This window comes from Patiria miniata, unplaced genomic scaffold, assembly GCF_015706575.1.
Source record: "Patiria miniata isolate m_02_andy unplaced genomic scaffold, ASM1570657v1 HiC_scaffold_30, whole genome shotgun sequence".
Classification (NCBI taxonomy): domain Eukaryota; kingdom Metazoa; phylum Echinodermata; class Asteroidea; order Valvatida; family Asterinidae; genus Patiria; species Patiria miniata.
The window spans coordinates 7,446,276-7,467,616 of record NW_024037070.1 but is presented as its reverse complement, the minus strand read 5'-3'; the positions used below and the strand labels follow the sequence as shown (position 1 = coordinate 7,467,616).

At 40.1% G+C, this 21,341-nt stretch overlaps 1 protein-coding gene across 1 annotated transcript; it reads right to left on the bottom strand.

Annotated features, from left to right (window-relative positions):
- Window positions 1-842: 842 nt before the first annotated feature.
- LOC119739384 (protein O-glucosyltransferase 2-like) lies at window positions 843-18,183 on the bottom strand. Its single transcript, XM_038214319.1, has 10 exons — window positions 17,831-18,183; window positions 12,820-13,022; window positions 7,861-8,069; window positions 6,899-6,976; window positions 6,406-6,578; window positions 4,925-5,162; window positions 2,159-2,368; window positions 1,803-1,892; window positions 1,367-1,471; window positions 843-970 (listed from the first exon to the last, which is right to left on the bottom strand). The coding sequence occupies exons 1-10, from the start codon at window positions 18,034-18,036 to the stop codon at window positions 953-955; spliced, it is 1,530 nt and encodes a 509-aa protein (XP_038070247.1). The 5' UTR covers window positions 18,037-18,183; the 3' UTR covers window positions 843-952.
- Window positions 18,184-21,341: the final 3,158 nt, after the last annotated feature.

Genomic DNA, 21,341 nt, shown 5'->3' with positions numbered 1-21,341 from the left:
ACGTACCGTAGGAAAATGTAAATTAGTAGTTCGTTTTGTTATTCGGCGGAGCGCGCGCAAGCATTGGCACGATGCACACGCACGGTTGCTATAATTTGTCAGATCAGTGCGCGACATTGCGTATAGCTGCAATTCAAAACAATTCAAAACATGATTCAGTAACTTTTGATTTGAAATTGAGATCCTAGAATGCTGTTTTTCTCGGAATATACAGCTGAAGCTGAGCTGAAACTTCATCAGGTTAGTTGTTCAGTATCCTTCAATAGATTTTGAACACTTTTGTTGCTTCAAACGAACAAAATGCACAAATTACAAATGATGGACTATATCTTTAAACTATGTAAAATAACTTTTTTTTATAGTGTTATTAACATATCGTAGATAGAGTTTTCTACAGGAGCACTGAAATTGGCCAACCGCCTCTTCAATCCTGCAGGAAAGTAAAGTTGATAAACGAATAAAGTCTGCCTCTTGCTAAGATGGCTCAAGCAGGTTGGTGCTGAAATTTTCTAACCTGAATTTATCAAAGGAATTTCCTTTGGTGACAAACACTATGGACAATCAGCTACTCTGACGGCATGCAGATTGGTTGTGATATTAACCTTGGTATCACACCACATTCGAAAAATACTCTCCCATTCAAACACCTTGTGCATATGACTATCACTTTGCAGATATGCCAACTTGGCAGCAAGTTTTAGACCAAAAAAATTAATTTTAAACAAAAGTGCGTTAAACAGTTTTAACCACGCAAATTTAGATTAAGTCAAAATCAGCCTCCAAAAAGTGTAAGGTAAACAATATTTGAAATGCATTTTGAATCGTACTACACTGCTGCTTTCGATTCTAACCAATGATTATATTTTAATACAGCTGGCATTTACATGTATAAAAATATTTATCGTACAATATTACTGGCAAATGGCTGCCTAGCTTAAAAAAGTGCTGGTTTTCAGAGTTCTTCATGGGCCTGTAAAAGTGAGAACAAGAAAAGAAAAACAGAAAGATCATATTATAGTAAACCAGTATTCAGGCTAATGCCTTGAGTTTACGGTCGGAATCTCTCGTCTGGAGCATCGCAATCTCTTGTCCAGAGCTATTGTCTAGGTCTCCTTCCATTTAACTACGTAGAAACAAGCTGTCAATAGACGTAGCCGTAGCTTTGGAAGTCCGTTTGGGAAACCATCTTAGCCTGAGTCCCAAAAAGTCTGCGTCCAGCAGACTTACGCAACAAATTTGTTGCACAGCTGTGCAATAAACCTACAGTATTTTTTTCAAAGTTGTGAAAAAGAGGGGGGCTTTGAGGATTCGGTTTTTTTTTTTAAGACACCCTGTATGTGTGGGATTGAACACTGCGTCTACTCACAGGGCTTAGTCTACTGCAGTGGCATGGTGTGGTGTCCTGAGGCTGCTCTACAAGCTCCATGCCTTCACGTATCACTGGCGGTCCAGTTTGTCTCTTCGCATATTCCTATTAATAACAAAAGGAACAATTCAAGGGAGTCATGTTGGTGTATATCGAGGTTCATGCCATAACATAGCTAGAGGGGTGTTTAAAAAATCATGATGTAAAATTGTTTAACAAAATCATTAAAAATTTATATATTTCTTTACTTGTTTTGACTCTTTGAATGGGAATAAATATGTGCTTGGCTGGTATTAAACAAGTCCGTTTAAGACAGGCTGGGGGCCTAGTCGCCAAAAATATTCCTCGCCTTCAGCTAGGGCTATTTTTAGCGTACATTGCTCCAACCTGCTTAGCACATATTCATTCCCTTAATGTTACTTAAATATAAAACTACCTGAAGAAGTTGTAAGTAGTAACAGAAGATATCGTTGGACATGAGGTTTTCCCTTGCAAACTGCTGGGCATTGTGGGCTATCCGCTGAGCCTGCAATAACAAGGAAGTTCATCTGTGAAGTAAATTTACTCAAACGTAGGATGGTTAGACTACTCTCGTCGACTATTTGGAACAAGACCTCAGGGCACGGTGCATCTGTGGTTACCAATAGGACCTAGAACATTTGTGATGACCCTTTGACCAATGTTTGACTAGAGTTGTTCGCACATTGCGTCATGAATCACTAGTCAACTCGTCCCAAACTTGCTCCGTTATGTAAACTTTCAGCAGAGCACAGATCTACAAATAAGACAAACCTCTTCGTCATGTGTCTGGGCCCACTTGATCTTATCCACAATGTCACTCAGGTCTTTCTTGAATGGAATGTAATGAACCCAGGGCTCCAGCTGCTTGTAGAAGTGCTCGTAGAAGACGGATTCGTGCTTCAAAACGGCACTGTCACCGCTGAGAAGGTATGGTAGTCGGTAGGCTGCCACGGTCCCGTCAATGTTGATCTGGTACTTGTACTAAAGCATGAATCAAAGATGAAAAATTTGTTTCTAAAAGGTGCTCTTTCATTGGGAGCTCGTTAAAATGTAATGTTTTATATTCAACTAGCAATATTTCAAAGATCTCAATCACATTTACAGAGAAGAATTTGAAAACCCCATTTGTTTACATCTCCACCACCCTTGCCTATAGGGTGGTCTTTGATGACATCACCAAATTGTTTTTTCGGCCATCTTGGATTACAAACACACGTACACACGTTTGCGATCGAACATGTCATTGTATGCTATCATGTCAAATCTGATGTCCTCTGTTGTTTATCTTTCTTTTTTTGGCAAAATCGAGACCGATTTAACTCATTCTTTGTTCAGCACAACAAATTTGATTATGTCCTCAACAAACAACTTCAGAAATATCTCACCACTGGTATTCTACATATAACACAGACTACTAATCCAGATCAATCACCAGTTAAGCCTGGGGGATTAGGTGCCGGTTAAGCTGATTTCCCAAATCCCTTAACCATCTTCAGAGAAAGTCGCAAATCCTCTGTGCCAAGGGATTATAGGATTACGTACAAATATAAGCCATTCATTTCACAGGATTTACTAAGACCCCGTTCCCACTTGATCCACCAATTGGGGGATCTGATCCACCTTTTGCCAAATTGCCGGATCAGATCCCCCAATTGGTGGATCAGATCCGGCAATTGTGTGTAGTGGGAACGCTAACCGTTATAAGGTGGATCAGGATCAGATCCACCTTTTCTGATCCACCTCTGGACCAGGATACAGATCCCCCAATTGGTGGATCAGATCCGGCAATTGCCGGATCACGATCAGATGGGAACGCAAAAGGTGGATCTGATCCGGCAATTTGACCTGTTAACATCCGCCCGGTGCACGAGTGGCGCGAAAATGTTGCGGTCTCATGAACGAAGAAACAGGTTTTCAGGCGTGTAGCTCATGTGAACATTTCCAGCGTATACAACATGCACAATAAACAACCGCTGAACTACGAGCTAGCACCGCGCATGCAAAAGCGCACGTGGTATCCTAAAACTACACTATATAGGCCTTATTTTTGTTGCGTGTTCGTCCATTTATACTAAACCTTTTTCATTCCTGAAATTTTACTTATTTTTCCAACCATAAATGACTCTGAGTCCGCACTCACCAAAAGACTTCACTTTGGCACAGAATCATTGAAAAGCTTACGAGTATGCGATGAGAATAGTGCCGATAACGCGGTACGTACGGAGGTGACAAATCTGAAGTATTGATTATAGAAAATTGGAAAATGATGTCGTAGTACATCATGTGACCGTTTCTAACCAATGAGAAGCTTCAGAACCAGGGAATCCCTTATCGATGCATTGGTTTCTGCCGTGATGTCACACAATGAGCGGCTCTGTTGGATTTCACCTGTTAATTTATGCACGCACGGATCCTCTACAGATCCGTGATTTATGTTGGTGAATTCGCGTAACTTTTGTCGGTGAATTCTGATAGTGCTGTTTGAAAACTGACCCATCCTGGCCTTAGCATGCAACAATGCAACAATGGCACTCCCACAGAGCGCGCGTAATTCCGAACTCAGTGACCTTTCGGACCCGACATTTCCGTACGAAAAGGTGGATCAAGCATAAGTGGGAACGCGACTTGCGGTTTCGTTGCGGTAAGATAACGATCACACCAAAATGCCGGATCTTGATCCACCTTTTCCCAATTCAAGTGGGAACGCGATGTCAGAACCATGCATACAAGCAAAAGCGGTTTCAAAAACTTAAAACCAGCCTGCCAAACAATTTAAATAATAACTGTTAATCCAGGACATGATGGGATTTGACTTAAGTAGCGCAATATGGGTCAGACGGACCCCCCCCCTCCTCCTTTGTGTCAGTCATTGTGTTACCAGAATCTCAGGAATCCTTTTGAGATATCCAGGTGGGGGATGTGTTAGGTACCAATAGTCTAGGTTTGCATAGGGTGTAGGGATACTGGGGGTACCCCTCTGTCTCATATCGTGCTGAGTATAGGATTTGGAGGGTTTTTTTTTTAACTTCTGTTCAGCATTTTTCTCCTCATTTTATAATGTAGACGTACAACTAAAGCAACAGACAATCTTTTTTTAGCCCAAAGCAACTATACTGGGCTAAACTCTTTGAGCCAAGAAGCTTAAAAGATAACACGTGCAAAGGCAGTATCCGATCTTCCAAAAATCATGTCATAGACTACTTTACACAATTACTATTACCTGCGTGTTAAATCTGCTTCAGAAACAAGATGAGCTCAGTTCAGTTATCCCAGATTTCTTGTGAAGTTTCTTTTCAATGGAAAAAATTCTCCAGATAGTTGAAAAAAATCTAATGGTTTTCCCATGTAAATTTGTCAACTGTTTTCTTCAAATATTCAACTTGTGCAACTTTTGTTTTATTTTCAGTAAGTAGATGACAATTTGTTTTCAAAAAATCGTGCAAATTCTTGAAATGAGCTAGCAGAATTTCTCCAGCCTATTTTTTGGGTGCCCCCTCATTCGACAGTCACTAGTCCCCACAATAATTTCGCTCTCACCTTGAAAAAATCAAAGAAGGATATATGCTTGACTTTGGGTCCATACTCCGCCTCCTCATTGCGGAAGAAGAAGAAATTGGTGAGTGCAGCATCGATGAGCTCAGGCTCATCGCGGGACAGCTTGACCAGATTCAGTCTCTCCCGTCGGCTGTCGCGCCCCCGCCAGAACGCCTTGTTGGTCTTGTTGATCCATTTGGGTCCCGTGTTGGCCTGGACTGACATCATGTCTAGGGTCACCCTGAGGACAAATATAACACGAAAGGAAGGTTCTGAAATAAGAAATTTAAATAATTTAAATATTTAAATAATAAGATTCAACGTATTATTTTGTTTCTGGTGGCAATCGCCTTCATATTTGTATTTGTTTATTTAAATATCATTATACTTACATTATCCAACTTTGTATATTTTGGTTTATTGGAGAGTTCTAAATAAATGTCACTTGAATTTTCAAAATTGACTCATGGGTTTGTAGTAATTTCCGAAATATTCAGAAAGACACTAAGGCCAAAAAAAATAAAATTTCGGTCTCTGGTCAGACCAAAGTTCCGGAATTGACGCGGCCACGCGGCGTTTTTTTTTTTTGCTTTTTTTGCTTTTTCTTCAAGCTTGGATTGTACAGACAAGGTGGGGTACTATTTTGCTTTTTTTGGTGTCCTCATGTACATTGGTGTCCTCCATAATTTGACTTGGTGCTTTCGATCATTTGCCTTGGTGCAATTTCCCATTCCTTAGTGCTCTTTGGTAAAAAAAAAATGAGGAGGCGCAGAAATAGAGGGCGCTGTTGGAGCTACCGCGGAACATTTTGGAAAAAAAAAAGATCGACGCGCATGATTAAAATCGATGCGCGCGCTGACCAGAGACCGACTTATTTTTTGTTTGGCTTAATATTTGGACACACTCAGTTCAGTTCAGTTTATTACCACAGTACCAAAATATCAATGACAATGACAATGACAATCTTATAGAGAACAGCAGGAAAGCATTTTGAATAAAGTCGATGATAAGCAAACAATAAATTTGGAAGATACTGTGGAGGGACCCATAAAGAAGCAAAGCTTAGAAGGAATGGGCACATGAGCATGCATGTGCATTGAGCCAAGTAGATGAGATGGGTTTTTTTAATGTGTTTTTTTTGGGGGGGGGGAATTATTATTTTTTTTTTAACTAGTTTTGAAATAAAACAATTGTGAAAGAAAACGAGTGTGCGAGAAAACAGGTGTGCAAGAAAACGAGTACTCGTAATCGGACCCGTACCCAGGAATATGCATGACTAGGGCTCAATGCACATGCTGCTAACAATGACAATTAAATACAAAATACTCTTCAACTAACAACTTATATGACAATATCCCTCTATAAAATCATCATAATAGCCCCTACCAATTCTGCACATCGATAACCCTCTGGGGTGCCCTTCCACCCTGAAAATAGGACAACATTTGCTCGACCATCAATCCAATTGACCCTAATTGACCCACCTGCCGAGCGTCTCCAACGTTGACTCAGTGATGTCATAGGTCGGCATGACGATATCCCTGGTCTCGTCTGAGCCGCACCATGACAGGATTGGCAGTGGGCTGTTGTCTGCTGTTCTCTTCTCTAACGGCCAGTCGCCGAGGTTAATGAAGAACTCAACATCAGGGAGTCGCACCTGTGAAAACAAGATTGGCAAATAAAGGCTTGGGCCCCAAAAACATTTGCTGGGTTTCCGGCAACCCGACCGACTCAAATTTTTGGTGTACAATCTTTCCTTTTTTTGGGAGGGGGGGGGGAACGACACCCCAAATACAAGTCCAGAATACTTGTAAGTATGCAAAACTGACCTTCTTACAGGTATGTCTACTTGTCCTCCAATATACCTGTACTGTGAACATACAAAAATTAATGTGGAACAGTGCTCACCGGATAAGTACGTATGTTAAAAAAAAATTAAATGAAAGGATTTGACATTGAAAAGTCCTTACAACATACCTTCCGAGCCAGAGATAGTAGGAATGCATCTGAGAACATTTTGAAGCCAACATGTTGACCATGTGTTTTTCTGTAAACCTGAAATAAAATCAATTAAATCATTTTTTTAAATATTTTTAATACATGTAATAAAGACAGATATCTGGACAAATTAAGTACATGTACCTGAAAATAAACTGATTCAATTTATTAATACCTATTCTCCAAACCACTCTTACTGTTAGCAGGTCGCAGCAGTTTTCAACATTTTTCAGAATTTTACAGGTGAGTATACCACTTGCAAACCTTCAAAAAAACGAAACTGCCAAAATATCAAATAGGCTACTTGATTGTAATAGCATGTACATGTAAGTATCAAGCATCCTTTGAAATTAAAGTGTCCAATATAGTCACCAAAAAAAAGTGACTGTCAATATGTTGAGGCTTGGCCGGTGACATCCTGGAGCAGTACGGAGGATTTCAAGCATAATCCAGGCCTATACTTATGCATGGCTGAGCAAAAACAACACAAGGTCCGGCCCAAGACCTTGACAAAGTGCATCCTACGAAATCAGTAACGCACTTTTGCCATGTGATTCAGGGCGGTTAGGGTTAACGGGCACAAGCCAGCTACTGACTTTGTGTGTAAGCTGGGCGGGTCCGCTATAGGTACATGTAGGTACACACATTTTTTCCCATGACATGGCCAGTACTCAGGCATGCCCTGTGAACTCCTGTACATGTATGGATTCCAACTGAGCCGATTCAGCGAACTGTACTCTGACGGCGGAAAAATGAACAGCATTTTTTTCATGTTTTTTTTCAGCACCAATTGACATAAAACATTGAACAGGTCAGTGGAACAGCGTCTGCAACAAATTACTGGTATATCGGTCCATTTCATAAAATTTTGACAAATTCAAATGGTATTCATATTACATAAGGCGACTTCTTGAATACAAGGGATGAAATGACTGCCTTACTTTATTATTGATGATAGTGTAGTGGCACAGGCTATGATGTCTGGCAAACCTGTCGACTGCTTCGGTGGCAAGGCGGTCCAGATCGATAGTGGGAAAAATAGAAAGGTCTTGACTAATCTGTGGGTGTAGCTCCAACTCACAGTGCATATCACTCTGCCACCGGCTTTGATTTTGCTCCGGGCAAAAACACTTCTCATCGTACATTGGATCTGGACCAAGAAAAGAAAAACAAGACACAAGGCACACCTATTAAAGCTGGTCTCAGAGTGCAGAAGACGCTATTCAATTGATTCCCACCGGCTAAAAAGTTCTAGAGTAAGCTCTAGAGGTAACATGATAAAATAGAAATGAAAAAAAAATCCACTTTGAGAATTCATTTACAGGTACTGCCTGAACATATGTACATCATGAAAGTGTACCAGCAACGCCCAGATAACATGGTGTGGATCTGGTACATACATGAATACAAAATTCAATATTAAGTTTTGCTCTAAGTTGGCGAAGGACAAAACCTAGTACGGAATTTGTTGTGCTACAATGAACTTACTGTAAGCCTCTCTTTGGGTAGATGATGACATGAATAATCAGACAGCCTCAATAAAAGTTGTTAAACATTTTGTTCGCAAGGTTTCTAATTTCTGTGAACTAGTACAAAAATGTCCAATTTATTGACTTTAACGTGGACAAGACTGATTTTGGTGACTTGTATTCAAATATCACTATTCTTGCGACATTTGGTTACTCTTTCCATGCATGGTTAAAAGGGTAGATACTACTACATGTATGTGAAGAAACAAATGAAACATGGATGCGTATGTTTGTTTATGGTGTAAATCGAGGACACACACGTGCAACATGATCGGTGAATTGAGGAAAGGAACAAAATCAAGGACGCCCTCAATTTATAAAAAACGTGTACAAAACCAATGAGAGCTGTTGCAAAAAAAGTTACGGTACAAACAAAGGAAAAGGGAAGAGGAACAAATGAAAATCCTCGATTTACACCATAATAAACAAACGTGGGTGTACATGTAGGTGTATATTGCTGTCATATTGGATTTCCTTCATTTTGAACCACCCTGTAGTATTCCAGTGGGGACCATAAACATGTGTTGGTAGAATAACATGTGCATGCAATAAGTTGGTGAACACATGCAGATCTAGGGAAATGACCTTCTGGCACGAAACACCCACATTCTCTTTCATGTAATAACAAGCAGTTATATCTGCCTGTTTGTACAGTGTTTGGGGATAGGAAGGTCAGGGACTGCTGAAGCATTTGGACAGATGAGGCTCCCAGTCCTAGACAAAATGACTCTCTCTGTCTATAGTACATGGCCCAAGGGTCTGTTTCCGGTGAAGTATGGATAGAGGCCACTTCCTATTGAGTCAAGTCTACATAAATAATACTGGGAGCTACAATCCCGGCCACAAAGGTTGGGACACGTCCACACAATGAGCATACCCTCCCCGGTCCCCCCCCCCCCCTCAATTATAGTTGACATCTCACACTTGAGCACAGCGCGCGCAATGAGAGACAACACTGCAAGGGGAGGGGGGGGGGGCAGGGAGGGAAGGGGGAGGCCAGGGAGGGAGGGAGGGCAGCAAGTTTTGGCCGGGATTGTAGCACCAAGGTGCAGACCAATAAACATGCCTGCAATAGCCTGCGCCGGCTAAAATCATGATTTACTGTCATTTTTTTAGTTGTGTGACCCTTGTACTGAATGAAGGGTCATCCCAGCTCTTATACAGTCTTTGAACTTGAGTTTCTGACAAATGAGGGATGAACTTTTACCCGATTTTTCAAAATAGTGACACGCTTCGGGACTGCTTCTAAGTTCTAGGGGTGATCATCTTTAGGGTAAAATAACCCATAAGTCCTCAGTAAACTCCCAAAAAAATTACTAGAAAGTGAAAGAGGCTAAATCATAATTTAATTTGATGTATGACTTGATCACCTCAGAGAGTTCTGAGCATTTTTCCTGATTTTTTTGAAGTGGGGGTATTTCCTATGGATATATATATTCACTGGTTTGTGCCCATGTGGTTTACAACTTGAAGCATAATTTACTGGCTGTGGCATGAGAACCCATGGTCATAATGAATATGCAATTTTAATGTGCCGTCACGTGACTCGTGATGACGTCAATGTTTGGAACATATCTTCAGACCTGTGCTGGTCTAAGTGTGTGCCAAGTATAAAGGCAATTGGATTGATTTTAGTGCCCAAAGTGCCATGCACAATGAAAACGTGTACAAATGCTATGAACAAAAGGCCGAAAAAGAACGAAATCTTTAAACAAACATGACGATCACTGTACTTCAGCTTGGATTGCTTCCTGGCCTGAATGTCTGAACAAGCCCACACCTGACCCTTATACATGACTTCAAAAGCATCTGGAAATCCTGTATTTTGTCAAGGAATGTTCCTACATGCTTCAGCTTCCTGTACATGTACGTCCTCAGACAATGTGTACTTCTCCAAAAATAAACATGTAACCTTTAGGCTTGTGCTGTGTATTGGATTTACAGAGTCAGGCTATATCATCACAAAAATAAAACAGCATTCGGAAATATCTGGTACTTTTCTGGGCGGGCTAATGAAAAACATGTTGCAACCTGACGCCACTTCAGCGGTTGTGTACAAAGTCTATGGAGAGTCAGAATTTTTTTAAAAGTATTTCCTAACAAAATTGGAAATGTTTCTCAGTCACAGATTCATGTCTTATCATAATTTTTGCGATGAGTGACCTTCATTCAGATGATATATGAAGAAAAAAGTGGCGTCAGATTGCTGGACACCATCTTCCTAAAGGGTGCGCCGTTCAAAACGCATGATTTTGGGCACTTTTGGACAATAGGCAGCGCTGTTCATTCTAGCACATTTGCCAACAGACACATAATTTGCCAACATTGCAACAAAAACCATCAATTTCTTTAAAACTAAATTTGACATTTCAGAGGCAACCAAATCTTTCTAAAGAAAAAGGAAAAAACCAATCTGAATCTATTTTTACCTTGATTGAAATGATCAATCAGAATTAAAATATCAAAACATCAAATAATTGTAAGTCACTTTAATACACCTTAAAGTATAGACATAATTTTGTGTTCCAAAAAGACGACTTGTGTTGATCCAATATGAAAGTCCTCATATCAGTCACCACATGCCAAGTTTTGACCTTTTGACCCACAGCTTATCTTCCTTGGGGGTTGTCATTCAAAAACACACCCTCTTTCTTTCTTTCTTTCTTATTGTCCAAGCGCCCCTTGAACAAAGACCCGATAGCATAGACCTGGATAGCTCAGTTGGTAGAGCACTGGAGCGGCAATCTGGAGGTCACAGGTTCAGACCCCGTTCCAGTAATTTTCTTTGTAATAAACTAGAAATCCATACTGAGGAAAACCTTGCAAACTGCTTGAACAAAAGGTGACAGTATGAATATCAGACGACTGGGTGCCACCAACGTTTGAGTGTGTTTTTCATTCCTTGTAGATTTCTCCACAAAGGAGGGTGGGTGGGTGGGTATATTCTTCAGGTTAAAAGCCTGTTTAGCTGACCAATTCAGTGGCATGTATTTGTCTACAATGTTTTCCTTTGTGAAGCCTTTGGAGTGGCCAACTCACTTCTAGGGACACAGTGAACACACATTAAACATAGGCTGACTGTGGATAAAAAGCACAGCAAACTATTGTCCTGATGAAGTAAACAGCTTACTTTTTACACAAAAACATAAACAAATTTACCTCTTGGGCTAAGCCCTGTCCAAATACACATACAAGATGAAGGGGTGGGGACATAAATGGTTTAAGCAAGTCAAAGGAATGGGAGAACCATACTACACTCAAGATTTACACAAGAGTTTCAATGCACCTCCTCCCTGTTTGCCATAATTATACTCTTGCTGAAGCAGGAAATGGCTTAACAATGCATTGTACTCATAACATAGCAGAATGAAGTCTGTTTAAAATGGATGTTTGTACATTTGTAGATGTTTTGCAAGGGATGTTCCCATCAATCATCCCTCTAAAACGTTTGCGGACATTTTTTTTTTCTAAAATGACCTCTGAAAAGGTTCGACCGTTTGCACAGTTAAATAAGCAGTAAGTAAATTTTGTAAACACTTTTCACCAGTGTGGTTGTAAGAAGCTAACCACGGAAACTCAACTTTTTAGGTGCTGCAGGTGGTAATAGGCAAGGCGGTTTAGGGCGCTTCAGGGAGTAAAAGGCAGGGCAGAGCTTTTTTGCCAGTTTGAATATTCAAAAACTAAAAAAAAATTACACACAAAAACACACGCTTGTTTACGTTACATACCAAGTGTTGACATTCCATTGCTGTCGTGTAGTTAAGAAAAAACAGTGAAAAAAAAATCATTTTTCTCAAACTGTGAAAACTCTTTCAACCCAATTGTTTTTCTATGATTCCCTTTAGTGTTTCTCTTCATTCTGCCACTGATAAACCTAACCCAAAAATGCCTCTAAACCTGTTTTCCAGAAATGGGGAAACACTGTGTGGACTTGCCAAGTCCACACAACGTCGCCGCTACCTGGTTTATGTGGACCTCTTTTGTTCGGAAGCCCACACAGTGAATGTAATGTCTACCCACAACTGCAATGTTATCTTATTGTAAAATTCTGGTGCTTCATTGCCAGGTGCCACTTTTTTTTCAAAGGTAACTTTTTGTGTCGACGGCGGTTAATTGTTCACATCCTTATAACAGGTTAAAGCCCTTTTACAGTTATAAAGTTCCTGCAAAACACTCCAGCGCCCCATATCGATCGCCGCCTGCAAAAATAAAAATGGCAAACTCTTCGTGCAAACTTTTTACTGGCACAGCACGCAATTGCAGCTGGCAGTTTCGAATATATATATCCAAATATTCAGTCAAACGCAGTTTCAAGTAAGAAATACTAAATTATTCGAAAGTGGACAGTCCCACAACAAACTAAAACAGTACCTGCAATGAGGAACGGGGAGCCCTTGACGTGACGTTCGCCACTCTTCACCTCAATTCTCATCTCCCTGTAGCTCTCAAACAGTCGGAATCGCACGATGAAGGAGCCGTCGTTTCTGTCCAGGACCTGAGTCCAGATCCGTCCCCGTCCACTGGTAGGTTTGATGCTGACTTGGAAGGCATTGGGTCCGGGGGAATATGTAAAACTACGAGAAGAAAACAATTTATTGTATCAAAATCTGTCAAAAATAATAATGACAATGTGGTGCTCAAAGCACTTTAAAGGGAATGTACATCATTGGTTTTTGCTGTAATTTTCAGGATTGAACTATTTGAGGGGTTATAATATATCAAATATTAATTGTTACACTGACATGTTTGAAGTTTTGTATTTGAAAATGCTGGAAAAACCAAGAAAAACAAAAGTTCAAGTAGTCTAGCTCCCTGACTCTATTAAAGATGAAATGGATCAATTTATAGATGCCGGAAAATTGTATGGTAAGGGAACCAGTCTAGCCTGCACACGTTCATGAACATGTAACCAATAGCAAACCAAATTTGGACTGAAAAAATATGGTAAAATTGAAGCAGTAGTTGAAAAATAGTTAGGTATTTCCAACGGTGGTCGGCCAACCACCGTTGGAAATGTATACAAAAATACAAATTTACTTGAAAATGGCTTCACACCAGGTGTCATAATTTTACAAGATGCTTTAGACTGTCATTTACCAACATCCTAGTAAGGTATTTCATAAAAATTTGGTAGTTTTGTTTTTCGATGTTTGCAAATGTTGTATTCCCTTTAAATTATTACCCCTGTTCATCAGGCTACAAGACCAGTTTTCACAATGGCTTTTCACTGGAAGTCTTTTCACGCATCTGTTCTACACAGTTGGCTGGATTTAGCCCATTCATCAATACCGGGTAATCCTATATGACAGCACTGCCCGGCTCTGTTCACCTGTCTATAACCAGTCAAAGTCACAAGTGGCAGTCAATCAGTGAGAAAGCAATACGCCGGCCCTCTGGGACCAGCAAAAATGAATATTAAATTCAATCCATTTCATTTTAAATTCATTTTTTGGTTAAATAAATAAATTAGTAAAGTTACCAATTAAGTTCAGCTCAGGAGTGTTAGTTCAAATGGATTTCAACATGATTCTTAATTTTTGCCCTCCCCCTTGAAAAAAAAATGATGGTTAAGGCCACAAAAAAAAAGTCTCCGGTTTCTGGTATGGAGCTTGCCCAAAAAGTGGTGCGGCGACGCGGCTTTTTTTTTTTTTTTACCTGACTTTTTTGCTTCAAATGTCGGCTGATGATTGCAAATGTTGCCCGACCGAACTTAGTGCAAAATGTACGGGAGTCCAGAGAGTCCACATAAAGCTTATTCTCGATCATACCCCCATTACATCTAAAAACACGTTAAATTGTGCTGCAGCAGGATTCCAGTCAAACCAGTGAGTTTGGCGGTTTTGAGACATCATCTTTTATTGAAAAAAAAACCTTTTTCATTTTGCCGACGCGCATGGCTACGGCGACGCGCGCGCATACCAGAAACCGGAGACTTTTTTGGGGGGCCTAAGACATTACTCTTTTTCTCAATTATCCGGTAGGGTCATGAATTGACATGTGGAACTACTGAAAAGGAACTACGTGTGGGCAAACTACCAAGTGTAACTCTATTTGTTAGGTCTGCAAATCCCATCCATCCAAGTGAGTTTGAATATCGTCCGCTGCCCGCTGTCCATAACACAACCTGGGAAACACCCTACGCCCCATGGGTTTTTCACATTAATATTGCAAACAAACAAAAAATTCCTGGTGCGGTTTTTATTAACACTTCTTGTCTAGACAAACTACTGCGCAAACAACCTGGAGGTCAGCGAGATAAGTGCAGGCCGGTGTGACTCAGTTGGATTTCCTGTACAAAGTGCACCGACACAAATGTCCAAATTGTACATGTACTTGGTTATGGCCCACAGTATTAGAGTATGCATCAGAACTGAGGCTAAGGCCAAAACAAAAAAAATATTCGGTCTCTGGTCAGACCAAAGTTCCGGAATTGATGCGGCGACGCGTTTTTTTTTTTTTTTTTTTTTTTTTAGCTTGGATTGTACAGACAAGGTGGGTACTATTTTGCTTTTGTTGTGTCCTCATATACATTGGGGACCTCCATAATTTGCCTTGGTGCTCTTGATCATTTGCCTTTGAGCAATTTCCCCATTCCTTGGTACAAAAAATTTGAGGAGGTGCGGCAATAGAGGGCGCTGCTGTAGCTATCGCGGACAATTTGAAGAAAAAAAAAGGTTGACGCGCATGATTAAAATCGACGCGCGCGCTGACCAGAGACCGACTTATTTTTTTTTTGCCTAAGCGCAATTTTTTTTCCCCATATTTATTGTATTTTCGCTTAGGGCACATAAATGTATCTGATAGGTTCCTTCCAGTGCCTGATTGGTCCAATTTTGTGGAGGACACGAATGATACCATACATGAGAATGGGTTCCGAAGCTAGCCATCATGTGCACACAATGCTAATGGGATCATATCAAAACAGGTGTACATGTAGACGCTGTCCTGAGTCCTGACATTTCTGTGCTCATCGCATCAGCAGCACAGCAGGTTTTCAAAGCTGGGTAAATTGAAGATCGGCAGAAGATGGTATCCATGTTTTACTTCAACAGGGTGTCCATTTCCCTTTAGTCCGAAAATTTGGGACTCTCAAAACTGTGTACGATCTGAGAGTCCCTGGTGTCTTTTACTAAGTACTGGACCAAGTAAGTCCGCCAAATCCATCACGGATCCTAATGCTTTTGGACCAAATCCGCTGAAATCCACCACAAGACCACCTCTACTAATAGAAGTGGATTATATGGACTTGAACATGCAATGTATACAAGAAAATAGACCGGCAACTGAAACAACCAGTCCAACAACCCTTCAGTAATGCATCAATCAACTGTGCCAAAAGAAACATCTGGAATATTGGGTGCCACTCTCTATTTCTACACATTTCTCCATAGTCAGCCACCAGACTAATGACAATAAAATGAAGAGGTCAATATTTCATGCAGTTGGACCATGCCTGGACATGTACGTGTACCAGTCTAGTCTTTAGCCTCGTTTTGAAAACATTTGACTACCCTCTCAAAGTCCAATACGTGCCAAATATTGAAGAAACGTCTCTTTTCAAAATGGAGTTGAATCTTCAAACTTGGTTGGTGAAATACTGATGAGAACCTTTTCTTTGCCCAATGAAAAGTTTGGAGAATTTTGCTGGCTACAGAGCGAGTAAAGTTGGCCTGATTTCATTTTGCATGTTTTTCAGTACTCAAGGTCCCAGTTTGCCGGTTCCAACAGTATCACAAAAGTGGCATGTCTGCTGTGATGTACATTTGTAGTCCATGGCATTTTCTTACACCCAAAGGGTGCTATTCTTTCCTCACAAAATATCCCAGTGGCACTGCTCATCAGTATCAGCATCCAATGTTCCATTGTGAACACATGTTGTTATTGGCTCTGTTTGAAGGACAATTGAAGTCAATGAAGTGTATCCCCCACTGTGCACAATGAATGACAGTAAACCAATGATTGACGGGTCTAACAGCATTTAATGTGGATGAAAAGGTTTGTCAAAAGGTCCTTCGATCCTATAGGAATTTCAAGCACCTATAAATAGGGGACATTTGGGGGATTGGATGAAATTGTGCTAATCAGTTCCATTCACTCTAAAACTCGAGACATTATTGATAAAAATCTTCCAGGGTCAACTACTAGTACTTGTACAGTAACTCAGTGTCAAGTGTCACCATGGAACCATTTTCATAGCCCAATCGTCTTACATAACACATGTTTACTAAGTACTGCCCACTCTACATATGTGCATAGTTGGGGCACTCGACTTTGCTAAGGGCAGGGAGGAGGTTAGGGCAATCAAACTGTGGTAATTCGAGGGACCACGGTTGGGCATGCCAACTGCGAAGTTCTTTTTTTTTTTTAAACATGAATGTCATTATGTATGGCCAGCAACATTTTTCACAAAGTTCAACAGTGGTTATTTACTGGACTACCTCTGTAAATAAAGTTTTAGCTTGCATTTTTTTGAGGTGAATTTTAGCATTTTTTACTCACGAGCCCAAAAAGTAGGGCTATTGGGTGCTAGTTGTGATTTCATCCGTAAAGTGTTCGCCTTTTGCGGAGCATGTAAGAAACCACATTTTGCGCATTGGTGATTGGTCACCGCTGTTCGCGAGCACAGTGCTGTACTAGTACTAGGCCTATACTGTATAGACACACACAATGTGTATATCGTACATAGACCTCAGGACGGTAAGACATTAGGTTGGTTTCCTTTGACCCAGATGTTTGGAATTGAATAAGTAAACAAGTGTCCCTTTAAAGGGACACTGGGTCCTAGAACAGCCCAATTGGGCTACAAATCGCGCTTTGAACGAGATGATGTTAACCGGAAAGAACATTTAAAACTAATATATAAACATCCACACAACTATCCTTTAAAAACTGGGCGTTTTTGTGTTATTCCTGTATTATGCATGCGAGAACGAATTGCGACCCCATATATTCGAGCTGTTTGGATGCTAGTTGTGATTTCATTCGTAAAGTGTTCGCCTTTTGCGGACGTTGAAGAAACCACATTTTTTTTGCATTGGTGATTGGTCACCGCTGTTCCCGATACACACAACGTATATATCGTACACTGAGAACGACACGAGAAACATATTCGTACTCCGTTGTGTCCGATGTAAACAACCTGGGATTTTTCCTCTTTTCTCAGGAACGGTAAGACATTAGGTTGCTTTCCTTTTGAAATAGGCTAAGTAAACAATCCAAAACATGAAATTTTCGGGGATTTCAGGGCCTAGTGCCCCTTTAAGTAAAGCAACGCGCTCTGCACAACGTGTCTGAACAACTCGGAACTGACTCAAGAATGTGTTTTGATAAGCCAGTATTAGAGTAAACAGATGACACGAGTAAGCAGTAGTATCAAGGTCACCTGTTGTTCTCGAAGTCCATAGCTTGAATGAAGAAGAAGCGAGCAGGCACGTTGAAGTTGGCCTCCAGTCCCGGTCCCCACACGAAGCTCTTGAGTGGGCAAACCACCCTCTCTCGGTCGTATCCAGTGATCACATCTTTGACGGCGCAACAAGCCAGCACACAGCACAAAAGCGTGACCAGGAAAGTCCTAGAAATCCCCGACATGGTCTCTGTCACATTGGAGGGTCAACAAGGCCAAGTATCCAGGAAAATTATAGGATTTTGTACGCAATCGTGGGTACTTTTGCCACAATCGCGGGACACGACATTTCCCGAGTGGTGTGCGTGGCGACATATAGGCCTATACGATCTTGGGTCAACTAGTTACTTCCGTACACATGGCAAATGAATAGCGAGCATACCACTAGATAAAAGGTAATGCTCATCCGATATTTACAGTCTGATAATTTAAGCTACATTTTAAAAATGCATAATTATAACTAAATTCGGTCCTTATTAAGTAATAAATCTAATTTTTTTCTTTCTGTTTGATTCATAGAGAGAAATTAATCATTTAATATAGAGAATACTGTGGTTTTTCTGGAATATTTAAGACATGACACCCATTTTAGAATGGAGGAATCCCAGCAACTTCTTGGCAGTTCAAGGGGGCGCTCTTTACAAAACTTTACTAAACTCTACAAAGTCATCGTCCCATGAGAAAACTCAAACTTCGTCAAAAGGTATAGTAGGCCTACTGCATAGACTTAAAAATCAGCATTTTTTTTCATTTTAAGAGACTGCAACAGGCCTAACCCTAGACGTTTCTCGTTTTGTAAAGAACAAAAAGAATTTGATCCCAGCATCAGATTGAAGCATGAGGTTTAATATTGTGATGAATAAAATGTTTAATTACAATTCGCAAACTCAATTTCGAATTTTACTTTTACCATGAATAAGATGTTTAATCGCAATTCGCAAATTGCACAATCAAAACAAAACAAAACTAAAGTAGTTTCCCTTAACAATAAAGCACAAAAAATGAAAACAATTAGAAGGAAAAAAATGCAATATGTCGAGTAGCAAGGGGGAAGCAATTTTTACAAATTAGCCAACTTTCAAAGAATAGTTTCATTGGACTACTATTCCCACTTCTCTCTTTATGCCCCATTTCGGGCCCCCGCCTAATCTAAAAGAATTTTTTTTGTAAAAAGACATTTTAACAGAAGTCGACTCACAACAACTGATTTCACTGTGTATTCTTCGTGTTCATGTTCACGTCGATCTCACTCAGATCAGTTGCAACTTCAGAGTCAGAAATACTTGCGTTCAGTACAGGTATTTGGGTACGCTTGTCATGTTTATAATGGTTTTAATCATTGTACATGAACGCATTCGAAACATGAGTTGACTGCATTCTAGCATTCAACGGAAAGCATAATAATTAAGTGCCGAAGATAACATTAAAATGGCTCTGTATTGTCCTTGAAAAAGTAATGGGACAAAGATATTGTAAACTAATATGACTATCTCACATCTTCGCTTTCCTTTTCCTTTTTTTTTTGCGGGCGAGGGATATCATCGAAAAGAAATTGCCCCGATCAAAACGTTTTCTCAGATAAGGCACCTGTATCCCTTAAAGCGTTCATGAATTTTAAACTAGAGCATATTTGTAGCTGATATCCATTCATCTGAAAATGTATTAAATTTATAAGACATCCCTCTTTTTTTGTAAACATTTGACGAGTGAACTTTTTTAAACACTTAAAATGTTTCATGCTTTCCTGACAACTGAGGGCGCCGTTGCTATCATATCATTTTAGGAACAGACTCCTGATTAAATTTTCTCTTCAAATTGCAAACCCAAAATTCTCCTTGTTGAAACCATTTGTGCATAAAGATTTTCCCCGTGTCTTACTGTCATATACTGAAACAACAATGAACCACTGAAAACACACAAATAACCACATTAAACTCCTAACACTTATGGTGACTTTTAATGCTGAACTCATGAGAAACTGAAGTTCTGGTTTGAATGACATCACAACTTTTCTCATGAATATGGCAATTTGCATTAGCACTGGATAAAATCAAAAAGGCACCAAAACGCCCTTTACATCGTTATTTAGATTAAAAATAAAGTGGCACACAAAAGGAACATTTTAATGATTGCATATTTCCGTTACATAAGCACCGAGTTTAACAAGAGGCAAGATTCAATTCTCTTGATCGATCGATAGTCGATAGTGCGACGTGGCGTCTGAATATAGCGGTCTTATTATCGATCACGAACTGCGCACATTGCCAAAAGATTTCTCTCTTGGTCGCCGAACGATGATGTGCATGAGCACGTATTGGCGCATCATAAAATAGGTTCACCATTAGAAATGATGCGAGGATATGCGGCTCAGAAAGAGTCGAGCCATCTGCCCGCCTGTGAAATCACCATTTCGCATTTATATCGACACTGTGCATCTCACAAATCAACTATTGAGATGTGGATAATGTGTTCATCATACAGAGATGCTGACTCAAGATACAGAAATGCTGACTCAAGCGTAGTGTGCAAAGACGACCCCCCCCCCCCCCCAATACCCCAGACCCTGCTTTTTTATCACCCGAGCCGATTTTTAGGAGATTAATTATTATTATGATGGGTTGAAGGAGATGAGCTCTGCATAATTTGCTCTCGGCGTGCTGTCTTCGATTTTCAACTCGTGTAGATTTAGTTTTGAGATTGCCATTTTTCTATAGCAATACAAATGTATTCACTTTTGAGTGAGACATCGAAAGCAAACCCGCCCATTTAATTAAAGAATATTTACTTAGCAAATTTTGAAGTATTTTCGGCCCGAGAATAATTATTTTGTGAGTACCTTTTTGTGCGTTGCGGGCGAAAAACAAGAAGTTTAAGAGGGTTGAAACATCCATAATAGGTAAAACTCAGCCTTTTCCGTGTAAACAAAGTATACAACTTGAAAATTGATAGGGGAAAAAACAATTGAAATATTTTAAATACCACGGGTGGACAAATTTAAGTGTCAATCACTTTCAGGTTTTGAGTTAAATTTCCAGGGTTCCACGGGTGCCATGTGGCATTTGCTGGCTTGGCGTGTTTATGTTTTTTTTCTATCATCAATGTTTGTCAATCTTTTTTTTGGGGGGGGGGGGGCTTTCATGGCTGTTTTAGAACAGCAAATTTTACATCCCTTTTTTCCCTTTTGGCCGAAGGCTATATTTTTTTAATTTTATAGTTCTGAGTTCGCTTATTTGCTTTTGGAAGTCAAAGATGTCTTCAAATCACAAACAAAAATTGGTCAGAGAAATTCTCTCCCGTGTGGACTGTTGAATAGTACTGACCAAAATAAATGAAGACACATTCCATTTCGGAATAATAAAAACGCCAGTTGTTATTTGTGAAACTTCATTAATGTTTCATTCCCAATCGATCTATAACCCTTACGACCTATATCCCTTTTGATCAATCCTAATCCCAATAGATCTGACCATTCAGACATCTACCCTAATCG

What these genes read in the sequence shown, in the direction of transcription:
- LOC119739384 (XM_038214319.1), bottom strand. Translation starts at nt 18,036, where the DNA reads ATGTCGGGGATTTCTAGGACTTTCCTGGTCACGCTTTTGTGCTGTGTG. An exon ending in ATGGACTTCGAGAACAACAG is followed by an intron (nt 13,023 to 17,830) that starts GTGACCTTGATA and finishes TTCTTCTCGTAG; the next exon opens with TTTTACATATTCCCCCGGAC. An exon ending in CTCCCCGTTCCTCATTGCAG is followed by an intron (nt 8,070 to 12,819) that starts GTACTGTTTTAG and finishes TTCTTGGTCCAG; the next exon opens with ATCCAATGTACGATGAGAAG.